General features: G+C 56.3%; 1 protein-coding gene across 1 annotated transcript in view; it reads right to left on the bottom strand.

Moving 5' to 3' along the window:
- IFFO2 (intermediate filament family orphan 2) overlaps positions 1-22,172 on the bottom strand; it is a 49,243-nt gene that overhangs the window by 5,240 nt on the left and 21,831 nt on the right. The window contains 7 exon segments of the mRNA XM_032624552.1: positions 418-548; positions 1,480-1,572; positions 1,709-1,829; positions 5,913-6,052; positions 7,423-7,563; positions 8,731-8,826; positions 10,053-10,113. Coding sequence (XP_032480443.1) covers positions 418-548; positions 1,480-1,572; positions 1,709-1,829; positions 5,913-6,052; positions 7,423-7,563; positions 8,731-8,826; positions 10,053-10,113 — 783 coding nt within the window.

Below are 22,172 nucleotides of genomic sequence, written 5' to 3' on the forward strand. Positions count from 1 at the left end.
GGGTTGGAAGACGGGAAAGGAAGGAAAATGGCTTCCTAAGGACACATGTGAGCCCCGGCCACCACCTCCACCCCCCAGCTCAGCAGGAAGTGGGGCGTGGGCTCCAGGAGGGCCAGGGCTGCGAATGTTCTGCTCATCACTGTATCCCCATGGCTTTGCACAGAGCCAGCCTTCAACAGTAGCTTTTGAATCAATGGGGGCAGGGTTGTTGTGAGTGGTCACGTGAGATTAGATGTGTGAGGCATTAACACATAGTAGGAGGCTAACAGTCATCGGATGCACGGACAGGTGGATGGACGGATGGACCAACGGCCTGGGCAGGTGAAACCACCAGGCTGTAAGTTGCAGCCCCACAAATCCCGCCACCCACCCCAAGGATGCCACCACTGCACTGCCAGGGAGGACAAGGCCGGGTACCTGTCTGCAGAGCCTTTGATGAGCCGGCGGCAGGTCTCCATCTGCACGTCCAGGCCCCGCTTCATGCTGCACATCTCCATGTACTCATGCAAGTGTCGGTTCATGTCGCTCTTGGCCGTGGCCAGCTCCAGCTGAGAGGAACCAACATGGCATAAAGGGGAGGCCAAGTCATCCTCCCTCATAGCAGACCACTCAGCAACCTCCCGTCCTCAGTGGTGGTGGCAGCATCGGGGCCACCCCAGGACACCACGCCCTCAGGGCCCTCCCTCTGCTCTCTGCTCTCTACATACTGGCGCAGGGCCCCTAGAACCACTTCTGGTGGAAGGTGAATGGTTGCTTGGCAACCACTGGGGCAGCCCTAGCAACTCCACCCTGTCCAGCATCCCTGCAGTCCTTTCTGTGGACTGGATTAGAAAAGTCCTGAAGTCTCTCGTGTTTCTGACCCTTCTCCTCTACCAAGTGATACATCCCCCAGGAAAGGAGCTGGCCTTCTCTTTCTCCAGCGTGACAACAGCAGTGACTCTCACTGACAGATGTCGCCCAGCACACAGGCTCCAGAGCTGGGAGAACTGGGCTTACAGGCTGCTTCCTGGCTGGGGGGCCTTGGGCAAGTCACTTGGTCTCTTTTAACCTCAACTCCTCCTCTGTAAAATGGGGCACACAGTACCTACTGCATAGCGTGGAGGCACCCAGGTCCCTCTAGGTACATACATAAGGTATGCAGATACCAGGGAGGGTGTATTTTTAAAGGGCTGAGTGCCCAGTGTCGCTTGATGTCACTCAAATGTCAGTTCTCATTATTTTGAGATCATCATCTCAGTCAATAACCTAAAAAAAAAACCTCTCTGGGGCCAACATGGATCACCACCCCCATTTCACAGATTAGGAAACTGAGGCCCTAAGAGGGGTGTGACTTGCCCAACACTAGGCAGGGAATCAGCACATGTCCTGACTTCCGATCCTGCATCTGCGTCGCTCTCCCAGCCCCTGTCCACACGGGCACCTAATCACCGTGAGTCTCGGGGGTCACAACCGGGTGATGTGAACAAGCTAACGCCTCACCTCGATCTGGCCTATGGTCTCCTGGTACTCCTTGTCTCTCGTCTTGAAGAAGGATTCAGTCTCATGGATCAAGTTGCCCAGGTTTTCCTCTTGCTGGGGAAACAGAAAAGAGGGGACAACTCAGCTGGGTGGTAAGGGCTGCAGGGTAAGAGTGGGGGATGAGGGATCGTGGAAAGGAAGTGCTCCCAATGCCTACCTCCCAGCCTCTAAGAAGCCATGCCCGGCTCACCTCGCCCTGCAGGTCAATGCTCGGATTGCAGTTAGTGAAGTCCTCCCAGAGCAGAAGTGTGTCTTCGTTCTCCTCCCACGTCAGGCTGTCACAGTCATCGTCGAAATCAAAGGTCTCCCGCCTGTTGGGGGGGGACACAGGAGGGCATGAGTGAACAGAGCCAGGCTCCAGGGGCCTGGACAGGGGAGAGCAAGGGACACTGCCCTGATGATTGGGCTCCTGCCAGGTGGCCATCCAAAAAGGCAGGGGCGGTGGCCAAAGGGGACGCATGCCTTCTCCTTGGAGTTTAACTCTTTTCAAATGCAGAGTGTATTTACATATTATTTATACAATTTAAAATGTACATTCCTAAAGATGCCAGGCTTTCATTAATGGAGACTAAAGATATTTTCCTCCCAAGTCCAATTTTGTTGACTGTTTTCCTTTCATTTAATAACTCATTCCTGGAGCCCCTGCTATGCCTGAGGTGATTCATATAACCTTTTCTGCAACTTGGAAAGGTGGGTATTATTATTATTCCCATTTTACAGATGAGGAAACTGCAGCTCAGAAAGAATAATTCACTTGTCCAAAGCCACACTAAGCTAGGCTGTACCAGAAACTAGGGCTGATAAAAAAGAACAAAATAATGCCATTTGTAGCAACATGGATGGACCTAGAGATTGCCATACCAAGTGAAGTAAGTCAGAGAAAGAGAAATATCCTGTGATATCGCTTATATGTGGAATCTAAAAAAAGGGTACAAATGGACTTATCTACAAAAGAGAAATAGAGTCACAGATGTAGAAAACAAACTATGGTTACCAGGGGGTAAGGGAGGGAGAGATAAATTGGAAGATTGGGACTGACATATACACACTACTATATATAAAATAGATAATTAATAAGAACCTACTGTATAGCACAGGGAACTCTACTCAATACTTCGTAATGGCCTACATGGGAAAAGAATCTAAAAGAGTGGATATATGTATAACAGATTCACTTTGCTGTGTACCCGAAACTAACACAACATTGTAAATCAACTATACTCTGATAAAAATTAAAAAAAAAAAAAAAAAAAGAACCTAGGGCTGAAAGCCAGATCTTTCTGTTTCCTACGGCTTTTTCCTGCCCATCAAAACATCACCAAGCACCTATTATGTGCTGGGCACGGGACAGGCCACCATGCATGTATTAAAATGCAATTCGTTCCATCCTCACAACAGTCCTTTGAGGTGAGCATGACTGTTAGTCCCATTTTACAGGTAAGGAAATTGAGGCTCAGAGGGATTAGGTGGACTTCTAGAATAATACATGCTGGAAATCAGACTTGAATGCAAAGCCTGAGCGATTTCTGGCCTTCCCTATTCACTAGAACTGGAAGTAGGGTGATGGACCATACAGGTGGGCCTGGGACTGAAGGGGTTCTGGAGGTGTACTGGTTACCCCAACTGGAGGGGACTGTAAAAATCATTCAGCCCAATATGCCCATTATCCAGATGGGAAGGCTGAGGCCTGCAGGAGTTAAATTGCTTGACCCGGTGAATCAGCTGCAGAGGAAGATGTGGGTCCCAAGTCCTGATTCCCATCCCAGGGCTCTCCCCACTGCCTACGCTCACTCCTTCAACTACTTTCTGGATCCTACAGGGCACTGCTCCCAACCTGCTGACAATGGACCAGGCTGGAGCCACCGGGCAGAGCCCAAGAGCACCCCTGGGAGCCAGGTTCCCCACCAAGAAGCAGTTCCTGCGGGAGCCTGCAGGTGGCTCCCTGCATCCAAGGACCAGAGCTGGGGCAGGGCTGCAGGGTGAGGCGCTGCCCACACCCCGCCCCCCACAGCAAGACAGCTCGGGGCGAGCCCCTGGGTCAAGCGTCGTCGTCGACCCATGGCCACCTCACATACTAGACTGCTGACCTCACTTCCTTCCCAGCAGCTGGGACAAGAAGGAAACCCCAGCTGAGTAATGGGGAACTAGAAAGGATAGGAAGCTGCCTGCACAAGAGAAAGGGCTGGGAAGAGGCGCCCCCCCTCCCCCCAGATCTGGAGGGCAGGGCTGAGCAGGAAGGCTGGCCGCTGGTGCAGAGAAAGTAGCAAATTTCTCCCCTTCTCCTGGGCCTGAAGCCCAAGCAACTGATTTTGATCAAAACAAAACAGCCCTGACACGGGTGCATTATTCAAGGAGTTCAGAGGAGCTGGCCCGGGGCAGTGGGGGCTCTAGCTTGGGTCTCAGCCCGTGGAGATGTCAGCGGGAGGGGGCCAGGGCCCTGCCCTGGTGCCTTCTGCGTGGCCTTCGCTAGAACTACAAGGGTGGAGGGGTGATCAGAGGTTGGCCTTTTTTTTTGAACTAGGCAACTTTACAACCAGATCAACCTAATTGGATACTGAACCCAGTTCAGACCTGTCAACGCTCAGGTGCCCATTTTAGCAGCAATGGAAAGAATGCTCTTCCATACACCTGGGAGCACAGCTTTTTAGCTCACGCCACTTCCTGGGCAGTCTCTGGATTCCTGGTGACTTTATGAAAACCAGGGACAACACTTTCTTCAAAGCAGCCCTTTAATTCAACCAAGTGAACCCAGCCTGGGTCTCTGGGGCATACAACCCTGCCCTACACTCAGAAATGCCCACAGCAACGTTCAGAAAACCTACACCCGACCAAGGGTTCTCTTCCAAAGCCCCTCTCATCAGCGAAAGATGAGACTGTGAGAACTGGGTGTGGGGGGAGATGGTGAAGATGAACCGAGAGTCTAGGACTCTCCTTGTCACCCTCGAAACAGCAAAGCCCCGAACACAGCCCCATCTCCAGGTTGTTTCAAGGGAACAGCGAGCATAGGTAAGTGCTGGGCAAACCCATCCCACCCAGGTCCGGTTCCCGTCTTCCTGACAAGTCACCAGGGTGGGGACGGTGTGGCAAGGAAACAGAAGAGGAAATCTCTTGTGAGCACGGAGACAGTGCTGGACCGGGAGTCAGGGCCCGGCTCTGTCCCGACTTGCCCAGCCCTCTCTGAGCCTCATCTGTACAATGAAGGGGCTGGGCAGAGTGATCTCGGGACTCTACCGTGCTAGGCCAGCCCCCAGCATTGCAGGAAGCGTTAGGAGGGGCCTGTGCCCCTGGCTTTGGAAATGAGTATGATGGCAGGAGCGCCTGCTGACAGGAGGTGCCCTCCTGGAGGGGCCTGGAAGGTCGGTGATGGCTCATCAGAGGCAAGCACTCGAATCCAGCCAGCCCCGCTGCTGGAAGCTCAGGACTCCAGAGAACGGACATCAGGCCAGAAAGTGTGCTGGGGCCCTGAGACTCAGACGCAAGGGGTGCGGGAGGTAGGGGTGGGGAGGGAGGACTCCAGTCCTGGGCAAAAGCTGAGTTCCCAGGGCTCAGGGGAGAGAGCAGGCAAGAGCAGGCCAGTGGGGCAGGGGGAAAGGTGGACGTCAGAGACCCAGTCCCAGCCTGCTCTCTGACTCAAGGCCCTTAGGTGAGTCAGCCAATGCCCACAGCTGCACCCCTACCCTCCCCAAGCCCACACCGGGATACTCTACGGATTAGAGCCAAAGATGGATCAGGATTGCAAGTATAGCACTGCGTACGCCAAGGCTACGATGCATCCCTGCCCCGGATGACTGTGCGCAGCCAGGTTCTAGTAAGTCAGCTGTCCACAGGGGTGGGAGAGGGCTGCCCAGACTGGTAGCCCCTGACAATTTCCCATCGCGGCAAATGTTAAGCTACTAACATGCCATCGCTAAACCTGGAGTGGGCAGACATGCATACAATCAGCTTTTACAAGCTGGTACAAGCCAGCTCCAGCCCACCACTGACCACACCCAGCCCAACTCTGCCACTAACCCGGGCAGCAGCTCATCCCAAGGGAAAAAAAAATTGTAATTCTGTATGGTGATGGATGTTAACTAGACTTATTGTGGTGAGCATTTTACAACATACAGAAGTACCAAAACATGATGTTGCATATATGAAACTAACAGAATGTTACACGTCGGTCCTATTATCTCAGTTAAAAAAAAAAAAAGAACTGCCCACAAATGTGACCACCGTTACCAATTTGACCCTTTCTGAAAACGTGAGACTCCGAATCCGAATTCTGTCAGAGCACCGTGCTGGCCAAAGAAAACATCTGCCGGCTACTTCCGGCCCAGGTCACCGGTTTGCCACCCCTGCCCTGCCCAACCTGGGGAAACGGAGAGGAGGCCCCAGGCAGCAGGGATACTCACAGCTGGTTAAACATGCGTTTCATCTCGTCTGTGATGTTCATGGAGCCGACCTCGTCATCCGAGAACCGGTTCACCTCCCCGTCCTGCTCAGAGATGTCATCATCCGAAGCCACCTTACGCTCCTTCTTTTTGGGGACCACCTGACCCGGAAAGGAAAAGACCAAGGTCACTGGGAGGCTCTGCGGGGATGGAGGGCGGGGTGGACTGGGAAGGGAGCCGGCGTCCCATAGGATGGATGGAGCATGGCTGGTGCAGCCACTGCTTGATGCCGGGTCCTCTAAGAAGCAGGCAGCGTTCGCAGGAAGCGTGAGGTGGGGAGACATGCAGGATGGAGAGGCAGATGGCCTGGACCCTTCCCTGCCCTGGGAGGCCTGGTGGTTGGGCTAGCTCAGCTCACCCCTTCACCAGAGAGGCAGCACCATCATTTGGGGTGAAGAGCAGGCCAGACTGGGGCACTGAGTCGCCTGGTATGTGTCAGAGGCAGCCAGAGAGACGGAGAACCCCTTACAGAGGCGCAGATGGCTCCACGCTTCCCAGAGCCCTCCTGTTCACATGCAGAGTTGACAGGCAGGCAGCCCCAGGTTCAACAAGCTCCCTCCACTCCAAGCAGACAAGACACGACAAACCAGACGAAGGCTGAAATGGTCCCTTGCTTCCCCGCAAAGGGGCAGCAAGAAGGCACGAGGTGGACAATGGGCCCCAGGGAAGCCCAGACCTCACCCCACTACATCCAAAGTCACATACTTAAAGCGACAACACGCCATACTGCCCTGGGCTCAAGCAAAAGCCAAACCACAACCCAAAACTCAAGCAGCAGCCTTCAGAGAATGACGCACGCCCTTTGGGCAGCTGGACCAGCCCCCAAGCCCTCCCTGGAGGACATTTGCCAGTGCTAACCCATCGCCTTCGCTTGGAACACACCCAGTCCCTTGCCGGTTGGAGGCGGGGTGGGGGTGGGGGGCGGTATGGAGTGAGTCTCAATGTGGGACTGAAAGAGTCAACAGTCAACAGCTCCTCTTCTGAATTCTGAGGCTCGTGGACCAGGGCTCAGGCCAGCTCACCCAGTGCTCCCATAGCCTGGCCAGGGCTCCCCGACCATGGCATTTGTAGCCAGCTCTGGCTCCCAGAGGAAGAGGCAGGAAGCAGGGCAGTGGACGCAGGGTGGACGGATGGACTGAGCCCTGGAGGGTCCAGAGACCTGAGTCCTACTCCCAGCTCTGCCATGTCCGTCCTGGAGCCTGTCACGCCCACCACCCGCCCGGGTGAGCGGCGTCCTCAGCCATAGGATGAAGCGGTCAGCCTTGATGATGGAGGAGTCAGACGTGCCTATGAGTCTATGCGTCCCTGATTCTACGTTTTCCTGGGGAGGCCAGAGGGTTGGGCAAACGCTACCTCGGGGGGAAGGGGCGTGGGCAGGGTGCGAGGAAAACGGGGGTTGGGTGGCCAGGCAGGGGCGGAGGGCGGTGGGCGGCTGGGAGTGGCAGCTGGTGAGCAGGGCAGCCCTAGTCACCTGGAAGATCTTGGACACGTCTTCCGAGTTCCGCTGCTGTGCGACATCGCACAGCTTGGCCGTGATATCGATTCGGCGGCAGATGTCCATGTCCACCTTCATGGCCTTTTCTTGGATCTTTGTGTCCAGGTCTGTCATGGGCTGCAGGGAGGACAGCAGGGGGTTACGTGAGCGAGGGATGGAGCAAGCATGGGGGTGGGGAGGCACTCCCAGGCTCCGACTGGACAGAGGGGTGGGGAGACCCCCAGGTGTCGGGCGGGAGGCCCCGCAGTCCGAGGGGGTCCTTGAGCCTTTTCTGGACTTGAAGGGTCGGGCCAGCTGCTCGGGTTCAGGGCAGGGGGCGGAGGGACTGTGGGAGCCTAGGGCTTCGGCGCCGAGTGGACAGTGTGTTTGCTGGTCACCCTAAGGGCTGGAAGGCATCCTCTCAGCAGATACAGCGTCAGTGTTTATTTTGTCAGAGCAGAGAAAAAAGAAAGACAAGTCCCACTGCTGAAAGACCCCCCTGCTTTCCCACCGGGCCTGCTCCACCTGTACCCCACACAGAGATTCCTCCCACGGCTGATGGTTGGGGCTGCCTAGGATGGGGGGTCCACTGGACCCCGGTGAGGGGAAGCCACGTGGCCTCTTCCAGCCACCCCAGCTCCACGCCTCTTGGGACCAGAACTGTTCCAGGCTGAGTCACCTGTACTGGACTCCTTCTCCTTTGTGGAGACTCTCTCTACATACTACCCGCTGCTTGAAGGTGGCAGGAAACCAGGTCCCCAGTAGGAAGAAGGCCCTTGATGCCATCAGCTGCCCCTGCCCACGGTTACTCAGAGGGGCTCCGATCGTCCCAAGGATATGCACACTGGCCTGTCCCGACTTTACAAAGCAAACCCTGCTGAAGGCCGCTGGCCCGGGGAGCCTCTCAGGCCGGCGCAGATCAGACCCGGGGTCTCCTTCAACCTGCCATTGGCCGCCACTGCGCCCAGACACAGAGGCCCATGGCCACCACCCGCCCTCACCGTGGTGAGCTGGCAGGAGACGAAGCAAACACACACAGACCATCAGAAGAGCCCCAGGGAGGGCAGGATGGGTTAAAGCAGCGGATTAATGCATCTCTACTCAGACCAAGGGAAGCAGAAGTGGGGAGGGGACAGGGAGGGGGGCCTGGTCTCCGATGCATCCGTCATCCTCACGGGTCAAACGCAGCCAGCCAGGATTCTAACTAGAAGCCGAGCTCTGGAGCCTCGGAGTGAATGAAGCATTTTGCATGATGGCTGTGGGGGGAAGTCATGATGCCTGGGGGTGGTGGTCGGTGGCACTTACGTCACTCATGAGCCCCTTAAACACCACCAGCTCGGCCTTGAGACGCTCAATCTTCTCATTCATCTCCTCCTGGATGGCTTCTGCTTCCTGCGCTGCCTACGGGGGATGAAGATGGGGGAGGTTTTAGGGGGGCTGGTCTCCCTGTTGGAGGGGAGGGGATGGACACCTGGGTCCAGAGCCCCAGACACCTGACATCCAACCAAGCCGGGTGCCTTTGTGCCAGGGAAGGAAGGGGTGCCAAGGACCTCATCCCAGCCTGGGTCCCCACTCAGCCCTCGCTCAGCACAGGGCATCGCTCAGCCTAAAACACTTCTCCAAGGATTATTTATTGTATGGAAAAATCCATGGCAGACGTTAAGAGAAAAAGTGGATGTAAAAGGGATCCCAGTAGTAGGTCAATTCACGTGAAAATGCCAATATATCTGACCATCTCCGATCTCCAGAATGGCAACGTCACACGTGCCACCCTAACCGAGCACGCACACCTCGGGCTTGTGTGTGGCTGCACAGAAAAGACCAGACGGTCACACACCAATTTATCCACAGTGGAGCAGGGAGAACTGGAGGTGAGTTTTATTTTCTTCTCTGTGCTTTTCTGAATTTTCCAGGTATTTGACCATGAGCATGTTATGTGTATAAAGCAAAAAGTACTTTTCTTATAAAAGAAAGCGGGGTGGGGGGGCGTTCATCCTTTTCCTTCTGCATATTGACATTATTTTAATCTGTCTCTAACTTCCTTAGAAGGTCAGTGTTTATTTTCTTTCTTTTTTTTTTTGGTTATTATTTATTTATTTAGAGGATCAATACTTTAGATACCAGAAGGCAATTAAAGAGCTTTCCATGTCTTCTCATGGGGTTGCCATTCTTGTGCCCATTTGGCTGAGAGGAAAACAGAGGCCGAGAAGGTAAAGTTTGTTGCCCAGCGTACACAGCAGGCGAGTGAGAAGCAGGCCCACCCAGAACACAGAGCCACCGAGCCAGAAGAGCAAAAGAATGTCCTCATGCCCGCTGCTGAGCACCTGCCAGGGCTGGGAGCCCACCTGATGATGTGGCCACCCGCCCTCTGCAGGGCACTCAGCCCCGAGTCTTCCTGCACGCCAGGGGCAGCACCGGGATTCCCGTGCCCAAGCTTTTCTGCAACTCTTGTGCTGGTGCCTTCCCAGCCCCAAGGAGGGGAGGCGGGAGAGGCCTCCGGCTCCATTGAGGAGAGACTGAGGCAGCAGGAGGTAGCAGAGCACAGAGGCTGTGCTGGGAACTGCCCCCGGCTTTGCCCCTTGGCCACGTGGTTCTCCTGCGAGCCTCTCCTGGTCGGGACCTCTCACCTCCTGCAGCGTGTCCACCATGGTCTGTAGGTTCATGCGCTTGGCGAGCTCCTCCTCCCATCTGCAAGAGACAAGAGGGACAGGTGGTCAGAGGGCGGCCTCCCCAGGCCAGTCCAGCCTCAGACACGATGCCAGCACCCACCCTGGGCCCGTCCCCGGGCTGGGCAAGGAAGGTGCGGCAGCGACTCTATCCTTGCCTGCCCCTCGGGAACTCCCGGTCTCGGGAGCTAGATGTGTGGGACAGCCAGGTGACCCATGATACCAGGTGGTGGTGACGGGTGCCAGGCCCCGGCATGAGCACAGCACCACTGGGAGACGACGGCAGGAGGGACCGCCAGCCCCCCACACAAACTGTAAAGCATTGTATAAATGCTACTGCTCCTACCATTCCTGTAAGACATGGTACTGAAGCTGCTCTCAGGGGCAAGGCTGCAGCCAGCACCACTTTCAGGCTCTCCTTTGCAACCACAAGAAACAAATTTGATCGTGCCAACCATCGCAATCTCGGAGTCATTGTGTCCTACAACCTACCCTAACCAACAAAGACATCTCCTACCTAGCTGTTATCATCCCTATCTTACAGATGAGGAAACTGAGGCTCAGAGAGGTTAAATACCTTGCCCAAAGACACACAGCTAGTTAGGGGGTGGGGCTGGACTTCAAACCCAGGTCTGTTTCATTGCATTAAAACAAAAAATAAATATAACTCTCCCTTATTTAATGCTTATTAAGTGCCAGGCTCTATTCCAGGGGTGTTACATACGTCATCTCGTTTGTATATATGTGGCCTGAAGTTGAACAGGAAAGGACAAAGGGGAGAAGGCACATGGGGGCTCTGAGTGTACCCCCAGCATTAACCGGAGGCAGGACAGGATGATAATAGAGTTACCACAACAATACCAGCCCACCTTAACTGAGTGCTTACTTTGTACCAGGCACCATTCTACGTGATGTAATTCAATCCTCAAAACAACCCTCTAGCCTAGGTGCCACAATGATCCCCACGTTACAGGTGAAGCAAGGAAGAGTCAGGTACCCAAGGTCAGGGTGAGGACAGGTGGGGCCAGGACTCAAACCCAGGCTGGAGACTCCAGATTGAGTGCCTGTGACCCTGCCAGGCTTCCTGTAGACCCAGGACCCATCAGAGCCCTAACCCACTCCCCACCCAGATGCCCCTCCTTCCCCAGAGGGACAGGTCCTTCTCCCCCGACCCCCATCCTGGGACAGACGGACCAGGAGTTTCTCTCTTTCTTCACCCTACGGCTGCCTCCCTACATGGCCTCAGAGCAGGCAGGTCTGGAAGCCTTTTAGGATGCTGTCGGGGCCAGCTAAAAATAGGCCAGAGGGGAGGGATGGCTGAAGAGTGGGTTACGTCACCAGCTTTTGGAAACAAGAGAAAACGGATACTGTTTGCACACACAGAGGAAAATTCCTCCTCTTTCCCACATGAGACACGACGGCCCCGGCCAGGGCTCCCAGAGGACACACTCGCCACTCACCCTCCATCCCCCGTTCCCTTCGGTCTTTACCAGCCCCCAGTGGTGGTGGCCAGGCCTAGATCTTCTGTGGGCTGCAGAGTTCAGAACCCAGTGGGCAGTGGGGCTGGGATAGGGGTCCTGGCAGGGATGAGGAACACAGAGGAAGCTAAGGAGGGGCAGCAAGAGAATCTAAGGGTCTAACCCAGGTGGGATCATCTCACTGAACACCCTCGTTGTACAAATAGGAAAACTGAGTCCAGCCCCAGGCCCAGTGTGGGGAACAGGAATCCCAGGTGGGGAGAAGTTCAAGGCTGCCCTCACCTCGCCCAGCAGCATGGGGCCTCTGGGGCTCCCCTCAAGGGAGGCCAAGGCCCAGAACACAGGTCCCAAGCTGAATCATCTCTACTGGCCACGCTGCCCTGAGGGGGGCAGGGGGCTCAATTCCAAAGCCGCTGAGCAGAGCAGGGACAAGGGAGAGCCCGGTGTGGCACTGGCTGCAGCCTGGCTCCTGAGGCCAGCCTCACTACGGCATCTCGCAGCAACACCAGGGGCAGCAGAGGAGTGGGCAGTGAGGGCTGAAGATGCGGGCACCCAGGGACATCTCTCCTCCACACACACTCATTTCCAAGACAGGCTTTTGGGGATAAGGCCCAGCCCCTCCTCACTTTTCCTTTAAGCAAACTTCTTGTGAGGAAGGTGGGGCAGGGGTCAACAGACCCATTGAACAGACGGGGAAAATGAGGCCCAGCAAAGGAAAGCAACTTGTCTCAAGTCAACTCAGAGCGAGAACTTAAGCCACGTCTTTGGATCTCCAGACACATTAGCTGTAGTAACAGCAGCCACTGATTGGCAAGCACGGTCTGAGTCCCACGCACTGGGCCCAGGGCCTCGCACACATCTCATCGGCTTTCATGCGAATTATTAACACTCTCGGGTAAAGAAATTTTCCCCAAACCCATTTTGTAGATGAGAGAGCTGAGGTTCAGAGAGGTGAGGTAACTTGTCCAGGGTCACACAGCTAGTAAGCAAGGATGGGACTCAAGCCAAGCTCATGCTCTAAAGCAGCCAGTTTCCAACTGCGATATGCATGGGAATCACCCAGGGAGCTTGTTCACGTGCAGACCCGGATTCAGCAGGTCTGGTGTGGGGCTCATTTCTAATGAGCTCCCCTGCAGAAGGCACTTCGGTGGCCCCCTCGCCTAAGCTGCACCCCAGTTGAGCTTGCACAAATGACTTCATGGGCCTTTTATTACCAGAGCTGGATAGGTGGGCAGCTGGTGCACCTGCCCCCAGCAGATCCAAGAAGGACCCCTGTGTGCTGACAGCAGCTGGCTTGACAGACCAAACCTGCTGCCTACGCTGACCTCCCCTCCCGGCCGCAGCGGGAAAGCTTGGCTTCGCCGGCTTCAATGTTGACAGTGCAGAAAAGCTTTGCCCTTCAGCTGCTCTGGCTGACCGGGGTGAAAGGATGGTTGAGTGATATTTCTTAAGGCACCCCAGATGCCCTGCATTTACTGCAACTCAGCCCAGAGAGAGGGAGCATGCAGCTTAACCAAAAACTGGTCAACCATGTTGTGGGCTCTGACATCCCAAAACCTGCTTCCCAGGCACAGCCCCCTCTCCTGACCTGGATCTGCCCACAGGAGTAAGGTTTCAGCAGGATGGAAGTTTCAGGCAGCAGGACCAACATAAGCAAAGACGGGCCAGCAGGAAGGCCAGGGAGTAGCCAGCTGCCACCAAGAGGGGACACACCTACCACGGGTCAGGGGCTGGTGGATGTCATGTCATTTAAGCCTTTGCCCTCCTGACTTTCATGTGTGGCCCACTGCTGAGCACAGGAGCTCACACAGTGGGCTGTGAAGCTGCAGAGAAACCTCCTCCCCATTTTACAGGTGGGAAAATGAAGGCCCAGTGCACACAGAAACTCTAGCCAAGGCCAAGACAGCCTGAATCACTTAGATCCATCCCTGCCCGCCCTGACCCACCAGCTCATAAAACTTCCAAATTCTTTTCTCTTTCTTTTTAAATTTATTTTTATTATTTTTTAATTTTTGGCTGCATTAGGTCTTTGCTGCTGCGCATGGGCTTTCTCTAGTTGTGGCGAGCAGGGGCTACTCCTCATTGTGGTGTGAGGGCTTCCCTGGTGGTGGGCGCCACCAGGGAAGTCCCCAGATTCTTTTCTCTCGAAGGGAGTGGAGAGAGGGACATTTATTGGTCACCTTCTTGGTGGTGTACACCATGTTGGGCCGTCATATACATATAAAAGATAAGGGACTTCCCTGGTGGTGCAGCGGTTAAGAATCTGCCTGCCAGTGCAGGGGACATGGGTTCGTTCGCTGGTCCGGGAAGATCCCACATGTCGTGGAGCAACTAAGCCCGTGCGCCACAACTACTGAGCCTGTGCTCTAGAGCCCGCGAGCCACAACTACTGAACCCACGTGCCACAACTACTGAGGCTGCGCTCTAAAGCCCGTGCACCACAACTACTGAGCCCGTGTGCCACAACTACTGAAGTCCACGCACCTAGAGCCGGTGCTCCGCAACAAACGGAAGCCACTGCATTGAGAAGCCCGCGCACCGCAACAAAGAGCAGCCCCTGCTCGCCGCAACTAGAGAAAGCCCGTGCGCAGCAACGAAGACCCAACACAGCCATAAATTAATTAATTAATTAATTAATAATAAAAAAAGATAAAATATCACTTAATCCTCCCCTAAGGACGGTCCCCATTTTGCAGATGAGGAAACAGAGAATCAGAGGTAACTCAATTCCCCTTTCCCTCCCTCCTCTTCAGCCTTCTGAAATCTATCCATTCTCCCAGGCTCGTCTCAAATGTCATCTCTTCCCTGAGCCTCCGCAGCCACCTCCATTGTTCTCCCTCCTTGAGCTCAGGCTTGAGGCAGCAGACCTCAGGAGGCCATCTTTCCCAGGCGGCTTGGCTGTGGCATCTCATCAAGCATGGCTCTCACCCAAAGAGCCGGCCCACGATGCCAGGGACAGCGATGGACCACCCTCCATCTTCTCCACCTCCAAAGAGTGCTCAGGCCCCAGATCTAGCTCCCGCCCCGACCACATCACAGGGACCTTCTCTCGCCCCCAGCATCTCCCCCCAGCATCCTCTCACTCTCCCCCCATCTGCAGACACCCTTCAGCAACAGCCTTGTAGGCATGCCAGCTCCTCAAAACGCTCTCAGGCTATGGATGCTCACGCCAGCCCCTGAAGCAGGTGGGATGCAGGATGGTCGTGGTGATACTGACACTGCTGCTGCTGCTTATGCTGACGCTCATGACGACGATGATGTGATGGGGCAGCTAACACAGACTGAGTGCTTACGACGTGCCTGGCACCGTCCTCAGGGGCTTCACAGGCAGAGCCTCATTTAGTTTCACAGTAACCTCTAAGTCGGGTTATTTTTTTCTCCATGTCGTTGATGAAGAAGCTAAAGTCCAAAAGCATGAAGCACCTCCCCCCAAATCACACAGCCAGCAAGGGGGGGTTGTTTCTATTTTACAGAAACAAAAGACTCAGAGAATCTCCAGAAGCCAAGGCTGAAAAGGGGACCAGAGTTCCCCTAGACCACGCCTCTGAGTGTACAGATAAGGAAACTGAGGTGCAGGTCACCCAGGGAGTGGACAGCAGAGTGCCCTCCCCTCCCCCAGCCCAAGCGGCGCTCATGAGGAGCGAGGTGGAAGGACACGAGTCTGAACCCCAGCTCTGCCTCCCCCACTCAGAGCCTCCATCTCTCCATCTGTCAATGAGACACAGTGTGAGCCCAGCATACCCCAGGCTCGCTCCAGAAAAGCCATTCTGTTCCCACACTCTCTGACGGTCATGTGACTGGCCCCCAGTCACGGGCTGGTGCTGGCTGGACTGGACCCCAGGGCCCATCTCCCAGCCCCAGCCCAGGCTCCTGCCCCTGGACTCAGTCACTCCAATCCCCCTGCTTACCAGTGTCCAAACCCGCTGGGTGTGATCCACAACACGGCAGTGCTGGATGAGGGTTAGTCCTGGGGGGCCTCTGTGCCAATGCAAAGGACAGGCAGGGGCTCAGACTGGGGAGCCCACAAATCGGGAATGTGAATGTGGGTACAGGTAGCACCCTGGTGCCCAGGCCAGGTGCCCTGGCCTGTTGGAGCACAGAGGAATCATGGGGGAGACACCTGTTCTAGGTGGGAAAAGGGGCACAGGAGGGCTGCCACTATACAAGTCATCGGAGGAGTCGGGTCTAAAGCTGGGGGTCTGCCCACTCCCCCAGCCGGAGAACTGGTTATAATTATCATTTCTGTGCTCACTGCTGTTCTCCCTGCACCTAAACCCACCCACACTTGGTAAGGAGTCAAAGAGTTATTGAATGGATTTGTTGAATGAATGAATGATCCCAGCCGCAATCACTCCTCAGCCCCACTGCTTGCCCCTCCCCAGCCAGGGCCCCTTGGACATCCTCAATCTGCACAGCCCCAGCTTGGGGACTCGGCTGCTCCGTCCACTGGCTCCTGAGCTTCCCCTGGGAGAGGCCAGGCCAGCGGGAGGGCGGGCCAGGGCAGGAAGTGGGCAGGGAGAAGGAGAAAGCTTCCCTCTCCCACTTCCCACAGCTCCAGGCCCGGGATGGGAAAGCAGGGATGTCAGGGCAATGAGCGGGGAGAGGAAATGACTCTCCAGCCCTATACCGCTGCTGAGATCTCGGCGGGGCTCAGCCACCATCTTAGCAGAAGGAGCACATGTGTGAGAGGTGGCCAGGAGGGGGAGGTAGCTGCCCCGTCTCAGCCAGATGTGGTCTCCCCGCATTCCTGAGGAACCACCGCTGGACCACGTGATGGACGGGAAGTCTCAGCAAGCCACTGGGGGGAGGGGATTGGCAGCTTCAATGCCAGTCCCCACCCCCAGCTGACACTCAGGGCCAGTGTCTCCCCTCCCCCATCAGCTCAGGATGACACACAGACCCACCGGAAAGGGGCCACAAAGCCTGGCCTACTGAGGGGCGGAAAGCCAAGCTGAAGTCACTGGCAGCGGGACTGACTCACAGATTTTGCACTTCCTGTGCACTCACAGAAAGAGGCTCCGGGGCTCTAGCTCCAGAGGAAAGTGGGTGCAGCCCCAGGAAAACAACTTAGGCTCCTGGGATAGCCCTGGGGCTTCTGAAAAGAAAGCTCTAGAGACTCCTGGGCAGCAAGAGACTGGGTTCGAATACTGCCCCTGCCGCTTCCCAGCTGTGTGACTTTGAGAAAGTCAATTAATTACCCTCTCTGGGCCTCAGTTGCCTCACCTGTGAGATGGGAAGCACACCACCCCTTTCGAGGGTGGGCTGGTGTGGGTGAAAACACCCAGTCCCACCTCTGGCACACAGCAGACAACTGATGTTCCGAGGCTCAATTCAAACTGCAGAATCCCACAGCTGGCTCCAGTGGCCAGACCACAGAGAGCCGGGAGGCCCTCACAGGGACGGTCCGCACCTTTCCAAGGAAGGTCAGCCGCCGGCACGCCCAGGCCGACCCACTCAGGTGATGGAAAGCAAACTCAGGTGAGGCTAGGCCAGAGCTGTCAGTGGAAAACTTCATTCTGGGCCAAGCATGGGCCTTGCCTCTGGCGGAGGGTAATTTTCACCCAGGCACGGGGAGCTCACCCCACGGCAGCACAGCCGGCTGCAGGCTGCCGGGGGTGTGCTGGAGCCACCCCGCGCACCTGTCCCCAGGGCTCTGCGCTGCCCCTGGCTTCTGTGCGAGCCCACCCACAGGTGCAGAGGTGCCTTTCCCCTCCCCGCGTGGATGTGCCTTGCGCCACCCTCGCTGCAGAGCTGGGGCTGAGCTGGGGTCCTGACTGGCAGGTCCTTCTCTAGACTTACATCCGAGCTGGAGGATGAGGCAGACCAGGGGAACCCTCCTTCAAATGCAGTTTTGCAGAAGCCGATGGGTAACAGATCAGAGTGGGCACGCGGCGGGCCCCCACCCCTTAGCTTCTGCTGAGCGCCCCCTAGAGAGCTTAAAAATCACGACTGGGTCAACTTCCTCATTCCACGCCACCACCCTTGTTGAAAATCACAAACAATTCATGTTTGTGGCAGAAAAAAAAAAATACAGATGAGCAAAAGGGCAGTGGGAGTGGGGTGGAGCCAGGGATACACGGTGAGAACCCACTTTTCTCTGAGGGAGATCCTCCTTCCGGGCAGCCCAATGCTGAAACACTTGGAGCCTCATTTCCTGACTGCCTCCTCTCATCTGCTTTGCTGTATCTTCCCTCTCCAGTAAAAGGAGGGCCGGGCCGCCCAGCCTGTGAGCCGAGAGGCCCTCCATCCCCCCGAGCCCCGCCCTCACGGGTACCTCCCGGCCCCCTCCCTGTGGACTCTGGTGCTCCCATAGGCACCCAGCCCCTCATCCGGGGAAGGGACTCCTCCCAGACGTGCCTATCCGAGGCCCAGCTGCCCAGCTGTAGTCTGCTGCTCGGAAGGAAACACAAATTAAATGTCAGCTGATTGTCTCTGCAGAGGAGGTATTAATTTAATGTGAACACTTAACCAGGGCAGCTGATTCCATTACAGGCGGGCAGTAACAGCCCGGGCAGGCCAGAGCACAGGCTGGGAGCTGGCGATGGGCCGGGCTGAGCAGCCACCATATCAGGTGTGCACCTCTCCCAGCATGCTGCCACCGCGCGCGCACACACACGCACACACACACACAAACGCACACGGACTCGCTCTCAACCTGAAACACCAGGCGCCTCCAGGGATCCCAGCGGAGAGGTCTGTGCAAGGATACTCGGGGTGGGTGGGGGTCTAGAGTCCATGGGGAAGTACCCAGTGGGGGAGAGGGTTCTGGGCGAGGGGGCAGGAGATCCTGTTTCAAGTCCTGGCTCTGTTGCTAATTCACTGCACGACCCCAGCAAGACCCTTCCCCGCCTGGGCCTCAGTCTTCCCATCTGTAATATGATCTCTAAAAGTCCCTCTGGATATGATGTGCAGACCCTGGATGTGGCCCTTCCTTGGAGCCCAAAAGAGGAGACAGCCTCAGGGATGTCACCGCCATCCAGAGATACCCTGGGTGACAGCATCAGGCCGCTGGCCCCTGCCCTCATCACCAGTGACCAGCAAGCAGGGGCTGGGATGGCAGCACGCACTGATTCAGCGTTTGTCCACTCACTCATTCCATGATTGGTTCTGCAGCACTTGCCACGAGCCGCTCGGGCCTGACAGAATCAAAGGCTACAGGAGTCTCCACCGGCCCCACTGAGTAGGGCAGCAAACCGAGAAAGCCATCTGCCACTGTGTGGTCCCCGGAAGGTCTGCTTACCACTAGCGAGAAACCTCAATTTCCTCCTCTGTGAAATGGGGGAGCAATCCTACCTTGTAGGGCTCACGGACATTGAACGAGCTCGAGCGAAGGTACACAGGTGCCCTTGCTGGACGGCCATTCTCATCACTGGCGTTGCCCTGCCTACGCCTGTCTGGGGGAGGCAGGGACAGGTGGGTGCGTAAGGCCCGGACCACCTAAGCAGGGACACTTCTCCATCCCGCCCTGACCCTCTGGGGATCTAGAAGCATCGGAGAGAGGTGGCGAATGAATTTTCCCAGCAAGTTGGTGATCGCAAGCCTGGCCAATGCACAGCGGTGCTGAGCTGCGTGGGGTCATCCTCACTCGCCCTACCTGTTTCAGTGACCACGGGTACCCTTTACAGGGCAGCTGGCTGGCCTCTGGGGCTCTCCGCAGGGAGCCACCAGGCCTTTAGAGAGGAGGGAGGGAGAGACTGGCAAGCCTGTCCCTGGACCGCATTCCCTGGACCCACACCCCCTCAGGCAACAAGGCAGCCTGCGTTGTGCAGGCAGCCCTGTATCTGGTCCTGTCTCTGCCCCTAACTTGCTGTGCGACCTTGGGCAAGTCCCTTGCCCTCCTCTAGCATCACTTTCCCATTCTTAATGCAATGGTGTCAAACTGGATACATTCGAAGGGCCCACCCAGCCAGGCCAGAAAACAATTTCCACAGTGCCTGGACAAACACCCCAGGCTGACGGCAAAGCTCTCTGATAAACTACGGAGTGTCAAAGCCAGCTGGGACATCAGCCTTTGGGTTCAAACCAGTGTGTGTAGTGGAGGGATGGGCAGGGGCTCTGGAGCCACAAGGTCCTGGGGTCAAACCCCAGCTTTACATCTTGTAGCTCTGTGACCTGGTGCAAGCTGCCAACCCTCTCTGAGCCTCAGTAAGACCACCCATGTCACAGGGTTTTTTGCAAATAGTCAGTGGACTCGTGTATGACAGGTGCAGTCAGTGACATCATTCTCACCCCCGTGACCTCCCAACGGCAGATGGTCAGAGACACTGGGAGAATGGTCCTGGACCACACTGCAAGTGACAGGGCCAGACCTGAACCCAGGACTGGCTGACCCCACAGCCTCTATGCTGCCATAACCATCATGTTGATGATGATGATGGGAAAGATCTAGATGCCACCATCACCTGGCTGGGGGCCCAGGGGCACAGGGGGCTGGGGGTGGCCAAGGGAGCCAGATGCTGACACCACCGATTCCACTGCCAGCGAAACCCCAGCAAGTGTCCTGCTTCTGCCCGCCATGCCCCCACACGTGCCCCAAGAATGAATGGGCAAGTGCTCAGGCTTTGAAGTCTGTCCTGACAAGGGCTGCCATGACAGCAGATGAGACTGAGGCAGGAGGGGTCCCTCCAGCCAGAGCCCAGCTGTTCTCATGGGGCCACCCCAGCAGGCACAAGGCATTGAAGGCCATTCTCCCAGGCCGACAGGTGCCCCTGGTCACCTGTCCCACTGCCAATCCGAGGTTCCAGCTGTTTACACCAGTCTTCCATTCCAGTTACCCAGTGTCCATACCTGCCCAGGTGCATAGCATCACTCCCACTTTGGTGTCATTTATTGAAAGCCCCTTTGGAGACCCGGCAGCTCCGTGGATGCCGGTAACCCAGAACTCTGGGTGGGGAGGGGGGAGGGTTAGGTTGCTGTCCTTCCAGTGCTTCTGTCTAGAAACCACACCCAAGTGGGCACTGTCCCCCACCAAGCAGGCCGCTCCGAGAAGGAAAGTGGCTCAATGAGCAATCTCATGGTGAGGAGGAATCTGTGTCCCAAAGTGCAGGCCACCGTGAAGTTTCTGGGGCACCATTTCCAACCTCTTCTAGGCTTGCGACACCTTCATCACCTCCTCCAGGAAGCCCTTCAGGACTTCCCCAGGATGAGTCACTACATCCATCCTAGTATTTCCAGCCCAGCACATGCCTTCCTCACGGCATGCAGGTGCTGTTAAATATTCACTTCTCTGCCTCTCTCATCAGACTCTGCTCTCCTGGAGAAAGGGAGGACTTGCTTTCGCTGTAAAATGCTTATTTTGTGCTAGTCTAGTCACTTTACTCCGACCATAGCTCTGTGAACCAGGCGTTATCCTTCCCACTTTACGGGTGAGAAAACTGAGGCCCAGGTGAAATGACTTGCTCCAGGCCCAGGTCCACCTGACTCCCATGTCTGAGCAGCCTCGCAGTAGTCAGAGCATCTCATCGGTTCCATAAACCGCGCTGCCTACCATGCCTCCCAGTACGCTGCTCAGGAAACACCCCCAAATTACCCTGCCAGGGTCAGCACCGATGTGTACCCCTGGGTCACAGTCACTGACTTGGAAGAGAGCCGCTTAGCCAGGCATTTGCTTTGCCTGTTTACTCACTTCCTGGGCCCCAGAACCCAGGTGGAGAAAGGCCCTAGCGTTCCACCTCCACTGGCCAAGACACACCTGCCCACAGCCCTGCCACCCGTCCCACTCCTACGTGGCTGCGGCAAAGCACTGAACCTCCTGTGCTCCTGATTCCCATCTTTAAGGTGGGGGCCAGTGGAAGCACCTGCCTTGTGGGGCTGGTGTATTAAATGAGTCAGCACCCGCTGTGCGCTTAGCACAGAGCTCAGCTCCTAGTAACGCTCATAGATGGACGCTGGTTAGCCACGGAACGTGGTCTTTATGTTGTCTCTCCTGCCATGGAGGATGGGCAGCTCAGCTTGCGGGGGCAGCTCTGCTGAGTGGATGGTCAGGGCCGCAGGCACCAGGCAGCATCCCCGGGTACCAAACCAGACTCCCTGCTCTCAACGCCTGGTGACACATGGGGCCGTCAAACAAGTCCTTTGGGAGGCCTGTCCTCACCTCAGGAGGATGTCTCACCCACCTCGTGTCCAATCCAGCGCCACATTCCAGCGCTGGCATAAGAGCCGGCACCGAGGACGCCCCAGTGAGTGAGTGTGGGGTGTTTCTGGGATGCCCAGCCCAGCAGCCTCAGGGTCCACCGCAGCCCAACCCCTCTGGCTGTTGGCTTAGATTCTATCTTCTTTCTCCCACGACAGATTCAACAAACATTTCCCAAGTGCCCACTCAGAAGCACAGGACTGAATCAAGAACACTCTCCTCCCACTGCGAGAGGGACAGCGAGCGCCGGGGCTTTCCCCAGGCAGGACCTCTGCCCCATCTCCCAGCCTCCGGTCCTCAATCCCCCAACTCAACAGGGCTAGAAGCTCTGGGCACCGCTGCCTCGTGCCCTGGAAGTGGGGATGGGAGGGGTTGCTCATCCCAGGCTCCTGGAGGGGGAAGGCATCTTTGCTCTGCTCATCAGTGAAGGGGCCTCCATCCGAGTTGCCCCTGCCCAAGGGTACCCAGGGC

This window comes from Phocoena sinus, chromosome 1 (genome assembly GCF_008692025.1).
Source record: "Phocoena sinus isolate mPhoSin1 chromosome 1, mPhoSin1.pri, whole genome shotgun sequence".
NCBI lineage: Eukaryota > Metazoa > Chordata > Mammalia > Artiodactyla > Phocoenidae > Phocoena > Phocoena sinus.